This window comes from Stegodyphus dumicola, chromosome 3 (genome assembly GCF_044657685.1).
Source record: "Stegodyphus dumicola isolate Sdum_Otavi_A_Nest chromosome 3, ASM4465768v1".
NCBI classification, from domain to species: domain Eukaryota; kingdom Metazoa; phylum Arthropoda; class Arachnida; order Araneae; family Eresidae; genus Stegodyphus; species Stegodyphus dumicola.
The window spans coordinates 173,344,968-173,360,171 of NC_140770.1; the positions used below are offsets into that span (position 1 = coordinate 173,344,968).

The 15,204-nt window shown below is 32.2% G+C and overlaps 2 protein-coding genes across 5 annotated transcripts in view; one reads left to right on the forward strand and one right to left on the reverse strand.

Annotated features, from left to right (window-relative positions):
• Positions 1–9,382, forward strand: part of Gbeta13F (guanine nucleotide-binding protein subunit beta-1) — a 48,255-nt gene extending 38,873 nt beyond the window's left edge. For both annotated transcript variants that reach the window (XM_085813629.1, XM_035367384.2), the window contains exon 9: positions 7,297–9,382. In XM_085813629.1, coding sequence (XP_085669755.1) covers positions 7,297–7,403 — 107 coding nt within the window. In that variant the 3' untranslated portion in view covers positions 7,404–9,382. The remainder of the gene's footprint in view (positions 1–7,296) is intronic.
• A 678-nt stretch (positions 9,383–10,060) lies between these two features.
• Positions 10,061–15,204, reverse strand: part of Gbeta76C (guanine nucleotide-binding protein subunit beta-2) — a 224,645-nt gene continuing 219,501 nt past the window's right edge. For all 3 annotated transcript variants that reach the window (XM_085813626.1, XM_085813627.1, XM_085813625.1), the window contains one exon: positions 10,061–10,325. In XM_085813626.1, coding sequence (XP_085669752.1) covers positions 10,219–10,325 — 107 coding nt within the window. In that variant the 3' untranslated portion in view covers positions 10,061–10,218. The remainder of the gene's footprint in view (positions 10,326–15,204) is intronic.

The following is a 15,204-nucleotide window of genomic DNA, read 5'->3' on the forward strand; positions in this document are numbered from 1 at the left end:
ATATATATATATATACATATGTAAACATATACACATGAGTTACAGCTTATTTTTTTAATATAAAAGGAGTAATAGATGATACAGAAAAAAAAAATTGATGGCATAGCAAATTATTTATATTAAATAGTATTAGTTATTTCTAAGAAACAGTACAGTTTGGCAAGATCTTCTTTGGAGGGCCATAAGATACGATTTGTTCTAAAAGTTTTAACAGAGGTGTCTTGCAGGCGTAATTATATTTTCCTATTTCTTCAAAGGCTGTGTAGAAATCTTTTTATTTTTTCATTTTTATATCTAAAGACTCTTGGTTCTTTATTATCATTCGCTTTGCCTTAGCCTTTTCAATATTATCCCAAAATATTTCTCAAAATCTAATGAATCACTGGAAGAGGATGATACAGACTCAAATGTAATGTCTGCAGTCCTGATTAACTGTCCTGATTTGAATTCTCTAATTGTTCTGAGAATAATTTCATTCTTAATGAAAGTTCATGGATGGCTTTCTTTGTCTTTTTAATTTGTTCGTGATCCAAGAAAATTCAGTGTTTCAGATCTACATATACTGAACACAGCAAGAATGGCATCAATTTTGGGAGTTCTTGCTGCTGCTATTGCTGCTTACCTAAATTTACCGGTGAGATTTGTAACTAAATGAATCAATTTAATAACTAATGGCAAATATCACACCCATCTTCCGCCCTTATATTTATTAATATGTCAATAAAAAATAAAATATCTATTTATTAATGTATATAGTCCATAAATAAAAATAACTCAGCTTCTCAATTTTTTTCAATTCATTTAAATTTCATTTCAAATTCAAACTGTCCAACAAAAACTGGAGTCAGATTCGACCTGTTTTTAGCGACTCCAGCTCCGACTCCTTTTACCCCAAAAGCTGCCCGACTCAGACTCCACAGCCCTGATTGTGCAAGTACAGCTAAATAAATGAATATGTTTCTGAAATATTTAATAACTGCTATATAGCATTTTGTTTATTTTTTGTTCCTTAATTTTTTAGCTTTTTGTACTTAAAAAACGTAATAAAATTTTGTAAAAAGTTTTGTTTTTATACCATAGTTCACTGGTTGCCAAACTTACGAAGCTTCTGAGCTACTGCACTGATTTTAAATCTTAGTATGAGCTACCAACCAAAAGAACTACCAGTTTAAAAAAAAAGTTGCATTTTTGTCTATAAACTTACGTTTCTAGTAAATATAAAATCAATTTTAATTAAACTGTATATAACAAAAAGAAACAGAAATTGAGTTGTACATAAGAAATTGAAGTGGAGTTAGTTTTATTTTACAAATACCAGTTATATTTTACAAATACCAAACACATTAGCACTTAAGCCATTAGTTCACGGGCTCTCCAGTATGTTTTAACAATGTCCTCATACCGAGAAAGTGAATACAATTATTTAAATGTTCAAAAATCATAAACTGACTGGTATCATACAAAATACTGTTTGGGGAATCCACCACTCCAATTCTGTAGAGATGGTTTAGAAAACAATAATGGCTGGTCAGACGTATAAATAGAGCTACTACTGTCTTTCTTGGAAAAATGGGAATAAAAGTTGTCTCTTTCCCCAGAATCCTTCAACTCTTATCCATAGCACGTTCAATCATATCCTGCTTAAGAAATTTCTTTTAAGAGTCAGGTTAATAAATCATATGAAATGAAAGTGGTCGATTGATGCATTGCATTGTGAAAGTTCCTTTCTTATCCAAGCCTTTTCATTTCTCATAATTCTACAGTGGGCTGGAATCCGATGAAAAGAAATTCTGTGTGCCATTGCCTTAAGCAAAGGCCTACAGTCTAAGATTCTTTGGGAACTATTTTGATTATTCAGAAGAGCTTGTAGCACACTTTTGGAATCTGACAATATGAGTGCCTTGCCTTTACAAAAGAGTGGCTACGAATCAACAATTGTTGAATAGTCTCAGCAATAGCTTCAATTTCACCATCAAAGGCAGTAGTAAGAGAGCCCATTCATTGGTAAGTAGAAACTGAAAAGCTCGTTATGGATACCAGCTCCAAACATAGAGCTGTCAGTGTAGACATGCAAACACTCATTTTGAGGATAGTGAACCTCAATAGTTTCAGTTGCAATAGATCTTAATTGTGAATCACTCATTTTGTTTTTAACAACTCTTTGAATAAGATCAAGATTTGTATTCAAATTCAAAAAGTCTAAGGGACAATGGGAAGGCAGTAAAATTAGATACGCATTCTTTCTGAGCAGCCTGTATAAAGCCAAGATGTGTTTTAAGATTCCTAGAAATTTCCTTATTATAGTTTCTCCAAAAAGAATTGTCAGTCAAACGCACCAGCTTCTGGTATAATAGGATCACTTTTCTCTTAATAATACAATCACGAATGGTTAAAAGCTGCATTGCAAGAATCCTGTATCTCATTGCCCCAGTAATTATGCATAACGCTTGGTTCTGGAAGACTTTAAGGATCTGGACTACATTCTCTGGAGCCGAGATAAGGATCTCGCTAGAATGACCAATAATTGGTTGAATGTATAATTTGTAAATAGTCTTTAATGTCTTTTTCTGTCACAGCCCTACCTTGAGCCAGCTAAACTTTTTAAGACGGAGCATCTTCTTATGGCTTTATTTTTCAAATGTTCTGCATGTTTCTTTCAATTTAAGCGTGTATTGAGGATCCAGCCCAAATATTTTGGCGAATATGGCGCATGCTCTAATCCTGATTTTTTAAGTGAGTTTCAAAGTTCCCATTCCTCCCAACTGATGCACTTACATAGCGTAGTAAAACACACACATTTACCCTTAATCTGGTGAAAAGTAATTAGTATCCGATTCTGAATGAAAGTGATAAGTTTTTTTGCTTTTTAACACGGCATCATTAGAACAGACCTGACTTAGTACCAATGCATAAATAAAACTATCCAAATTAGGAAATGTACACACATGAAAAACATAATTTGCACAACCTTACACGCATGCAGTCAACTATGAGATGAGGCTGACAGTGGCAGTTGCATGAGAAAAACAAGCAGTTGTTGTCGTGCGCCTCGCCTGTTGTCCGTGTTACCTCAGTGGAGGAATCAAGGCTAGCCAACCGGAGTTTTAACATGATCTATTGGAAATGTCCCTGTGAGCTAATGAAAATATCCTTGCAAGTTGCTCGACGTTTTGGTGATCACTGCCATAGATATTACATTTATAATGAAACTGTGATATTCAAAATAGGTGTACTAGCTTTCCATTATTTAAAACCTCTTCTGTTCATAAAATTATTAGAGACATATTGACAAAATTTGTAGTTTTCTGTTAAATTTGAAAACTGATTTAACTTTAAAATACTGGAAATCAGGGTTTGTAGCGGTCCTTACAAGTGCTTATAAGTCCTTATATTTGAAAATAAAATATAAAGGCCCTTAAAGGTGCTTACTTTTTCTTTAAATCCCTTATTTTTTTTTTTTTTTTTTTTTTTTTTTGTTTTTAGTGCTTATTTTTTGCTTTTAGTGCTTTTTTTAGTGAACGTGCATTTTCCCCTAGTACCAAAGCCGAAACTAAATAAACAACTTTTCTTTCTTATATGCAATGTCAGATGGTGAATCATACTCCCGGAACTTGCTTTTTCCCCTTTCTCTGCATTACCGTAACCTATGGTGCGCACGAGAGTACAGACAAGTGCACATCGTTCTATTGGTAAAAGAATTGCAAAAATGGTAGAAAATTCCGGTACATTCAGTATTCTTTTCCTCTCACCCAAATACTACACACGTTTGAATTTCTATCAAGATTTTAATAATTTACATTCTCGTTCCGCATGGTCAGTTCATATTCGTCTTTATTATGATCGTTATGCTTACATTATGAGCATATGTATGAATATTTATAATAATATAGTTGCAGTAGCTGCTGAAGTGTAGATAAACTTCCAAAAATGGGTTTATTTTTACACAGATTAGCTTTCTAAGGAATAATATTCAGGATGGTTTAAATAAAAGGAAAGTAATCGAATAGTCAAAATAATCCCCCCCCAATACATTATACAGTATGGAGGTTCTCCCCTTTCTCCGCAAAATCTCTAATATTGAAGCAGCGGACTTTTTTTTTTTTTTTTTTGTCACTGTCCAATCTGGATTGAATAGGACTAAAAGTTTTACGGTCTACCCAACTCAAGCGAAGAATTATTCTATTCTGGAAATTTAAGGATCTGTTCAAAATTAGAATCCAAAACACCCCAGATAAGTAAGTCTCTTTCTTTTCCTTTATTTAGTTCTTTATTCTATGAATACGTACAGCTGTTGATTCCGATTGTGTAATATCACGTATGGAAGAATTACGCCACACGTATTGCTCAATAACGTTTGCGGTATTTTGCAGAGATAATTAATTTTGATGTTCAGTCTGAGATTTATTTATGAACACTTAAAAGAGTTTTACTGTTCTTTCTAAGCAGAATGTTTCTCAGTTCTGTTGGTCTATTTTTTTATGATGCACATATCGAAATGTCAAAATCATTTATTTAGCCAAAAGCAATCTAAAGAACGGCTACAATCTCCCCTCCTCCTCTTTTTCCAGTTAACGGAATATTCGGCAATTTCCGAGTATGCGGGTTAGTTAAGCTTTTACTGTTAAAGGATGACTGCATGAAGCAATTTCCAGTCTCCTGATTTCAGAAATGTTCCTCTTTTTTACTTAAATTACTTTGGTTGGAATATATGTTAAGGGAAAACTGTTATGCAATGAAAATTTAGAAAAATGTTCAGAATTTTGATTTAAGTTAAATATTTAAATATTAATATGAGTGGAAAAATTAGGTGCCAAGCGAATACAATTAATATGGCTTATTTTTTGCTATAATTATTTATTTTCTATATTTTGAACTGAAATTTTTATCATTAAATCTTGTAATATAGTTTAGTTCTGCATAGTTTTTTTTTTCTCTCATTGTAAACTAATTCTGTAAATTGAACTGTCATTTAAAATTTTTTAAAAAAAAAGTTAATTGTTTTCCATGGTTGAGGTAATGCTCATTCTCTTAATAAATATTGCATTGCTCATATTTTAAATTGCAAGTCTAATTTTTCTTTTAAGGTTATGCAGTTGTGTATAATGTAATTAGAAAGATGCTTATTTTTTTCTTAAAATGTGCTTGAAAAGTGCTTATAGGTGCTTATTTTTTAACTGAAATGTGGCTATGAACCCTGAATACTACTACTATAAAAAGGCTTCATAAAAACATATTCTCTCCTACTCCATTTAACTTAAAACATATTCGTCTTTTGTAGTAAAGACAATTGCCACTTTAAAGCTTTCATTTCTACTTTCTATATGAAAGAAATTTTGGATATTTGAATTAAATGAATTTATTGCACATCAGACAAAATATTTTATGTGAACAATTTTGGCCGGAATTGTGGATCCTGTAATTTAGGGATTTTTAACCTTGGGTGTAAAATAGAATTTCAGGGGGTATAATAAAATGTTGCTTGTATTTTTTCTTTGATGACAGCATGGTTTACCCAAGTCATATAGTATACATTTAGAGAGAAATACAGTTCACAGTTATTGCTATTACATGGAGCTGGCATGTTCATTGGGCCCATGTTTGTAAGTGTATAATGTCTGTAGCATGGGGGTCATGAGATAGCTAAATGACCAAAGCATTTTGGTTGCTTACAACAGATTGACTAAGTTGCAAGCAACTGGTCATTTGAAACGACTATTATAGGGAGTAAAACATTCTTGTAACTCTTATGTAATTATTGTAAATTACTTTATGTAACATTTATGTGAAATCTAAATTATAAGATTTTATCGGTTCTGTAAATTTTTGCTATGCTGATAACTTTTTTTAAAAGTTTCTAGTAGCAAATAAAGTTAAGTGTAATAAAGTTTTATAAGCATGCCTTTCAAAATTACTTTTCAGATCCTATGTCTGGAGAATGAAAGTGAATTTTTTATTTGTAAAATTTTCAAAGTGAGAAATTGTTTCTTAACCTTCCAGCATGCGCACTTGGCAATTTTACATGAGCAAGTGCACGTCATATTTTTTACGACATCCATTATTTTGCCGTTTTGAGCAGGAAAAACGACAGAAATGAGTGAATATTGATAATAAATTTGTTAAGAAATAAAATATTAACCTTATTATGCAAATAATAAAATAAATATAAAATGCAAATGATATCACATTTATAAAATGCAAATGATATCACATTCAAATGTAAGTAAATTAGTTTTAAGTTCGTATGTTAGTGAGAGGGAAATGCAATGATGTATTTCATTATAGAAAATTTTAAATTTATTATTTAATAATTATATTTTAAAATCGAAGCTAATTTTAATATTCATCACAGGCAAGTATAGACAAATAAAAAAGGAAAGCACACTCACCTTGGTAGCAAAAAAAATAAAATAAAATAAAAATAAAAAATAAGTTTAGCATTACTTACTTCTTGAAGGAAATTTCTTCTTACTGGTTACAAAAATGCACTTTAAACTAACTTTAATATTTTTAGTTATTTCTAAAAAATAGAAATAAAAGAAAATACGGAATGGAAATCGTTATCGTTCTCCCATCGAAAGGTTTCCTTGTCTTTCTTTTCTTCATCAGGTAATTCTTGAAGATTGCGAGAAAAACAGCTGGTTGCCCATATTTTTTTCCCATGAAAACCGATATAAAAATTACAGAGCCAAATGTATACAAATTAAAATAATACATAGCAATTAATAACACAAAATTACAAAATATTTTCCGAATCTTCACCCACGACCACACGTGTGTCGTAACTTTTATGAAAAAGCTGCCATGTAGCACAAAAACCCAGTTTAAAAAAAAAAAAAAAAAAAAAAAAAAAAAGTCAAATGATTTCCTGGTTGACACATTCCATGATGTGGAGAAAGGTAGAAAGGAGGAATAGAAGTGACTTTCAGATGTCTCAGCTTCGATATGCGAAAAATGGGCATTAAAAATAGAATTTGTCGTAAATTTTGCATATACACACATGCTGAAAGGTTAAATCTTAATTTAAATTTAAGATTCAGTATTTGTAATTCTTAATGGTTCACGCATTGAAATTATTCAACATGACTACTGCCTTTTCATGTTTGAATTGAATAAATATTACTAGATTTCATATGGCAGTCCTGTCTAAAGTGAGGAGTACATAAATTCAGAGCCAATATTAAAGACATTAAATTTTATTTTTTGAGCGTCAAGCTTACTGTTATTACTTTTATGTTATTTGCAAACTGTTACTGTTTTTTCATTAATGTTTACAAGTAATAAATTTATAATTTTCAGGAGTTCTTGCTGGTCATGACAATAGAGTAAGTTGTCTTGGAGTTACTGAAGATGGCATGGCAGTTGCCACTGGATCCTGGGACAGCTTCCTCAAAATATGGAATTGATGCTGAAAACAAAACATATTTCTTGGACCAGTTATTTGTTGTTTACACATGAACACAGTAGTGTTGCTTCCTGGCCTTCTTTTGTAACTTTACATCTAGCACATCTTGGGCCTAAATCTGTGTTGTGAAGAATTTTCCATTCGTATGTGTGATTTGGCGTTCATATTCAGACGTGCATGTTTATATCTATATCTGTGAGTGAATGATCTAAAACAGCAACAAATAAAATTTCTCTATGGGAGGCCCTTTTTAATTTTCCTCATGCTGAATTTACAGCTCTGTCTAGTCATACTCTGTTGCAAACTGCCTGAAGCACAGTGGCTGAGTGCACGGTGCTTATTGTCTTTTGCTTGCATAGTATTCACTTGACAGTCATATAACTTATTGCCTAAATATGCTGTACATTAACTGTAGTTGATTAGGAAATAAAAATTCTGCATCTGGATTTACTCTTTCCCATATTAAGAATTTTAAAGTAATGGGTAATGTGTTGGCTGATCGGAAGGATCAGTTATTAGAGCCCCGACTGGTCCTTTGTTCACCTAACACACAAGTGTCCTTCAGGGAAAGACTGAATCTATGTGTAGGATGCATGTCTTTTTAATTTTGGGATTGGAGTTCAATTGGGAATATAGACATGCATCATTTATGTCAAATTTTATTCCAGGCTTTAAATGAATGTATTGTATTCTTATTTGTGAAACCAATTATGTTTCTAAGTGCTAGATGTGGATTCCATTTGTAAATAATGTGAATTCGTTATTTGTGGTCTTAATCACACGAATAATCTAGATCTTGACTATTTAACTTGAAAGTTGTTGCCTGATATTAAAAGGCAGATCCCTACAGCACAGTTTCACTTCTCTTGGGACCATTAAGATGATGTGGAACTCGCCCAATTAAACACTGCTGAAGTAAAATCCAAGTTGGACTTCAACTTGCAGACCGCGATGTCTGTAACTGCCAATGCAGTGGTAAGAAAGTTTACATATTGAGCTAGACAAACAAGATATGGTTATACAAGGAACTTTTAGATGCTTCAATGATGTAAAAGTTAATCTTTTACATACCTACTATTTATAGTCTGGCTCTGAATGCTTTTATGTTAACTTTTATTATCGAAGCATAGTGACAGTGTCATTTGCAAACATGAAAAATCACCTGAAGCAGTTTTTGCAAATCCCAAAGTAGTAGTTTTGTAATATTAACTATAAAAACACTCTCAAATACATCTAACAAGGTGAATGTATAACTCTGTTGACTCTGGCCTCCATGATCAGGAGTGAAGAGGAAATTTTTTTCAAGATAAAAAAAAAACTGCAGATCTTGCGAATTTCATAAAGAAAGGCTCTGTGCCATAGGTCTTGAGCCTGCCATTCTTCGGTATAGTTAAACTTTGATCACAGCCTTAATCTTATTTACTATACTTTTGGTACATATGTAATTTCCATTGTGACTGCACTTTTCAAGAAATCAACCACAATATGATGGTGTTACTTTCCTGGCTGCTCTTATTATAAAAATAAAAATTATCTATCTGCTTTTTTTTCTTAATAATGGGAAAGGAACTACTTTGTAGGCTCCTGTGTTCATTCATATAAGTAGATGTAGTAAAACTGTAGCAGCCATTGTCAGTTTTAAGTTTTACTTAATTGTTTTGTTCTTGTTGTTGCTCCCATTAGCCAGTTAGCAAATAGCTCAGAGCATGCAAATTCTTGTGTGTATAGTATAAATCCCCCTGGTGTCATTTTGAAGCTCTCGATGAGAGCAGCCCTCAGAAACACTGTTCTCTAATATCGGAAACTGTATTTCCTTATTCATGCATATTGGAATCTTCCTCTGTACAAATGAGCTGTGCATGTCAGCTTTATTTTATTTTCGCCATTGTCAGTGTGAGAGTCAAATTTGAGTCTAGTTGTGTTTTGTCAGTTACAAAATCGTATGTAATTTAAATTGGTGAATAAAGCTGTTTATCTTTACATGACGAGTCATTAATTGATTGTGTTATTACTTGCAGTTTTGTAACTAGAGCCTGTGTTATAGTTCATCTTAAAAATCAACTTTCAGGTACTTGTGCTTATTTTAGTTGTCTTAAAATTTGATTCAACGAGTAAATAGTAAAAAATTTTATTTGCGAATGTAATTATTATCAGTATGTATTCATTTTTTGCCTCATCGTGAACCTAATGATGTTTCTGAGAAGCTGCTTGTGTGCAACATATTTATATTATCAGCTTAAAGACATAATCTTTTTCTCTCACAGATTTTAAAGCAATAGAATTGTATTAAAAGTATCCATCTCTCTCTATATATATTTTTAATTAAAGTTTTAGAAGATATTTTTTCATGTTTTTCATCAAATAAATTTAACACAATCCTAAATTAAAAATATGCATTTTAAAAGATAATAATTTCATGAATATAAACTTTTGAAATAGTGTGATGAATGTAATATATTTACACTTTGATACATATTCTGCAAGTATCTCCTGGCTACTGTTTTTGAGCAGTATTAGATCTAAGTCCATCAAAAGTGTAATTGTAGATTTTTGGGTTTTCCAGTTACATCGTTAATAATATGACCAAACACATCTAACTTTGGTTTCTAGTGTAATCAGGCTGAGTGTTCAATAATTTTTTTTTCTGAACTATACCAGTAATAAGAATACTAAATTTAATTATATGATGCCTTTTTTTTTTTATCCTACAAAATTGGTCATTTCATTAATTTGTTGTATTGAATATTTAGAACTTTCAGCTTTGTTTTGTAGGGCTTGTCGTCTTGTTTATTTGTATAAGTGTCTGAGGTATGTACTCAGTTCCAGACACGAACACTTGAATCCCATGAACCTGTAACTAGAGCCATTCCGTTATCTGGCATGCTTAAGGAAGTTATTCTATTCTCGTGTCCTGTGAGACATCCTGTAAGAGATCAGAAATTTATTATTAGACATGTTGAATTGGATATGAAGATTAGAGAATGGAATGAAAAGTCAAAAAAAAAAAAAAAAAAAAAAAGACTATTGTAAAATATTTTAAATATAAGGGTCGTTCTAAAATTTTTTAGATACACACGTTTTTAAAGTTATACTTACAAAATTTTAGGGGTGTTCAAAGCAATTATCCTCTAGTATTAGTGAACTTCTGTAGGTGAATTTTCCAAAGATTAAATACCTCAAGCCATTAATTTCTTGTTATGGATAAAAAAGAATGCATTTATAACCTCATTAGTCTCATTTTAGGAATGTATATGACATTCACGTAAATTCGTTTTTAGATTTAAAAATAGCCAAAAGTCCGCACGTAGCTAGGGTAAATGTTCTATCGCTTTGTGTGTGTGTTTTTTTCCAAGAAACTGTCAATTTTGTTGAATGACAAAATGCATTTCATGGTGTAGCATGAGTCCTCTAACATTCACTTCTTGAAGAATTTCTGGAAGACACTTAGCATTGTACCAGTTCACTGTATACAGTCTTCTGTCCTTCTAGCTTGATGGCTTTGAACAGTCCTGTACATAAGAAAATGGCATACATTACTGTTTTCATAGCATAGGGGGCGTGGGATCATTTTCAAAGACCTGGACTTAACCTTCTTAATAACAATGTCAAAAAATAGTATGTAAAGTATTTACGCGAATCTAATGCGCATCGTTTTTGGCCAAATGTAGTACTCAAAATTGGGGTGCGCATTAGATTCGAGTGCAAAGTTCGCCGATGAACGTCAGCAGTTCGCCGATGACGTCAACCGAATTTAAATCGTAACAATGGATTACTGTATTTCTCGACTACATTTACCATTACATTTATGGTTGACACATTGTTGCACAGAGGATACAAACTGCAGAGTACATAGTCACGAATGGAGGGCAAGCAGAGAAGAATGTCATATGACGCTACTTTCAAACATAAAGTAATTCTTTATCCTGAAAGAAATGGCAATAGAAAGGCTGGGAGAGAGTTAAACGTAGCTGAGAGCAATGTTCGCTTGTGGCGGCAACAGAAATTGGCACTGTTTGCAACTAAAACTAGTAGAAAGAAATTCGCTGGCCCTCGCAAAGGAAGACACTCTAAAATTGAAGAAAATGTTTTGGAATTTATACGTGAAAGGAGGATGAATGGACAACTTGTGACTAGGGACACTATAAGAAATAAAGCAAAAGAGGAGGCTGAAGTTCTTGGAATACCGAAACCAGAGTTTAAAGCTAGCCGTGGATGGGTGGATCGGTTTATGAAGCGGATGGGCTCTAAGACGCCGTACAACAATATGCCAAAAGCTTCCTGCAGATTTTGAGGGAAAACTACTAACATTTTAGCGGTATGTCATCACACTTCAGAAGGAAAAGAATTTTTCAATGGGGCAAATTGACATCGCTGACGAGATGCCAATTTGGTTTGATATGCCTCGTAACTACACCATTATGGAGAAGGGGACTAAAAATGTTATCATCAAAATAGTGAATAAAGACGTTTACTATTAATCACTGATTGTAGAAACTGTTAGCTAGATAGAAATGTTACGATTTATTTCATGTTCATACTTTACGATATGTACCATATACGGTAGTGGTAATTAACAATGATTGTTTCACATAACAGTAGCCCACTAATAGGTTAATTCTATGTTCTGCTACTTTATGTATAAATCTATTGTTGTATAAAATATGGTATCTAAATTTAAATAAAATTATCATACCATTGATTGATAGTTTATATACAAATCTATTGTTGTATAAAATAAGATTCAATAAATTCCTCATACCATTGATGCGCATTACATTCGCCGACAAACAATTTTTTTATTATTTAAAGTTTTAAAATGGGGATGCGCATTAGATTCGATGGCGCATTAGATTCGCATAAATACGGTATGTTTCATCACCAGTTATGATTTTAGAGATAATGCAGTGGCCACAGTCTTTAAGTATTTTAAGGGTTTCTTTACTGATTCTGGCGTGCTTCTGTTTTTGGTGCTTAGTTAAATTATGGGGAACACAATGGCAGACTTAATTTTTTCATACGTAGTTCTTCATGAATAATATTACATATGGTAATGGATCCAATGTTAAGTTCCTTCTGTATCATTTGCTAGGTGCAGCGATTATCATAGATTATTTTCTGTATGGTAGACACAGTATCTGCGATTACTGCCTCAGTGGCCTTCCTGTGTGTTCTTCATCCTGAAGAAAGTTGCGACCTCTGTGAAATTTTGTAAACTGTCTGAATACAGTAGCACAAGATGGACCTTCATTTCCAAATACTAATTGTAGATGTTGAATGCATACTTCTTGATTTAATCTCACTCTTAAGATCATAGAAAATCAAAGCATGATAATGTTCTCCTGTTAACTCCATTTTTCCTTCTGCCTAAAATTTATTGTATGCTAAACTACTTGACCAGTAAAAAATTCTCTGCTAGGCTTAAAATAGTTTCAAATCTGTTTTTTTTCTGGCTCTTATTGTCTGCATGTATCTGAAAAATTTCAGAGTGACCTCTGTATTTGCTTGATGATTTTGCTAAAAAGTTATTAAAGGATAGAGCTATTTAGTAATATTAGAGAATATATATTTGCAAAATTCAGATTTTTTTTAAATTAAAAATAATGTGAATTGTAAAGAGAAGACTCGCTTATATCTGAATGTTGTGAAACGATATGTAAACACACATCATAAAGTATGGGAGAATAGACAATTTATTTTAATATGTAGCGTTCTGAGCTCTGCTGAAAAGGAAATTGAATATTGAGCTTGTTTAAAATTTCATATTTGCCATGCGTAAAAGACACAAAACATAACATGAAGAAGCTGTTTTAAAAATGAGAAAAGGAGAATCAGATAATTTTCATGTTAATTTCCCCCAAAATAACATTGTAATAACATTTTGTATAAATTTACAATTTGTCATCATAACCTAACTGGTTGTAAAGTTCCCAAAATTTTGGTAATTTGCGACAAAAAGGGGCAGAAATTGTTATGATATAATAAAAAGGAGGGATTTGAATAGTTACCTAAATATCTTCCTAGATTATGTGCTTAAAATAGATTTAGGGACAGCAAAGTCAGTCGTGCAGTTTGGCAATTTAGGTAATCAAGATAGTCAGTTAGCATAATTTTCGGCAGCCAACCAAAAATCTGCAGATTTTGTAAAAAAATGAATTTAGTGCATCAAATTATAAAAGTGGAATCGTTTTCATAAAAAGGGAGAGAACTTTTAAAATTCATTGTTTTTTTATATGTAGAATGTTGGAGAGGCCAGCCGCCTTATTTCTTAAACTAATCATTGCAAAAATTCAACTTTTGCCTTATTGGATATCATGCAAAATAACATTCCAGGTGAAGTTTTTTGGAATCTCTCAATATGATTTTATTAATTTTTGATGATCCTCCCTTCCCAAATCACTGATGTTACTGCTACCAATATGCTCAAGATACTGGAATTTCTAGGATGAGAAATTTCTTGTGTGGCAGCTCTTTGAAGGGTGTTTTGTTAAAGGGTGTGTTTGAAGGATACAAATCAAAAGATCTTGCTGGCTAGTGTATTTATACTTCATTTTCAGGGAATTCATTAACAAGATTTGCTCTATGTTATTAACAGCCTTCGATTTTAACTGATGATGGAATCAAATATGTAAATCAAAGAGGAATTTAATATAATTGTGTACCATCAGATGGATTAGAAAATCTTGAAAGGTGACATCACGTATTTCATTTATTATGCTGATTGAAATGATTCTTCTAGCATTCAGAGGCAGTGATGGTCCTTCTGTACTAAATTTTACCTCCTATATGGACTAAAAAGTATAAAAATCAAACTTTTATTAAAATTGCATGTAAATGCTCTAAAAATAATTGTTCTAGTAGTCCTAGTAATGAAGAAAAGTGTTCAGAGTTAATTCACTTTCAATAAAAAGACAATCTCAGAAATGTTTTTTAATATCATTTAAAAAGAAGTTGAAGGAGTTATGGAAAGGGAGAAAGACACTTGCAGTTGAGACATTCTGCAATCTAGCAAATTCTGCAAATCAGAATTCTAGAAATTCTACACACATAGTGAGCTAGAGAAAAATCCAAAGCAGTTTCAGAGAGTATAAAAATAATTGATATCAATGACCGTATTATGAATGTTCCCAAGGGTGTAGCTAGAGTTTCCAGCGCCCGGGAATAACTGAAGAATTTGTGCCCCTTTCTGTGTGCCAAGAATGGAAAACATTTCATTAAAAAATTTTGCAGCATCAATTAGGTGCCTCTTGGATGCTGCGCCCAGGCACAGATGTCCCCCCTTGCCCCACCCTAGTTACGCCACTGAATGTTCCTTTGAATATAACAATATAGCTATTTATATGGAGCAGTTACATATTGTGGATATCATCAAGGAGAACTAGATGTGAGCAAAAGGTAATTTTGGAATGCATAATATGTTGGAGTAGCATTTCGTAGATGTTTTTCTGTGGAACCTTGGAGTTTTATGAATTGAAATTAGAGTTTTCCACGAGAAATAATGTTTAAAAGTTATAGGTATTTATATCATCAAAAATATTATATATTTATATTGTATTTAAGTATTTACTAGTATTTAAAATGCTAGAAATACTATTTCAAGAGAGAATATTCGAGTTGGGTTGCTCGTACAGCTTGTGTACCATATTACATATACACAATTGATTGCTGAGCAAAATGTTTTTCATTGGACAGCATTTTAATCAATTTGTGGTCCATAAGCCTGTGGGCTTAGCAATAAATAATTGAATTTGGGCATTTCCGCTTCACAAGTGCAAATAATTCAAGTGACAGAAAATGTTGCTACT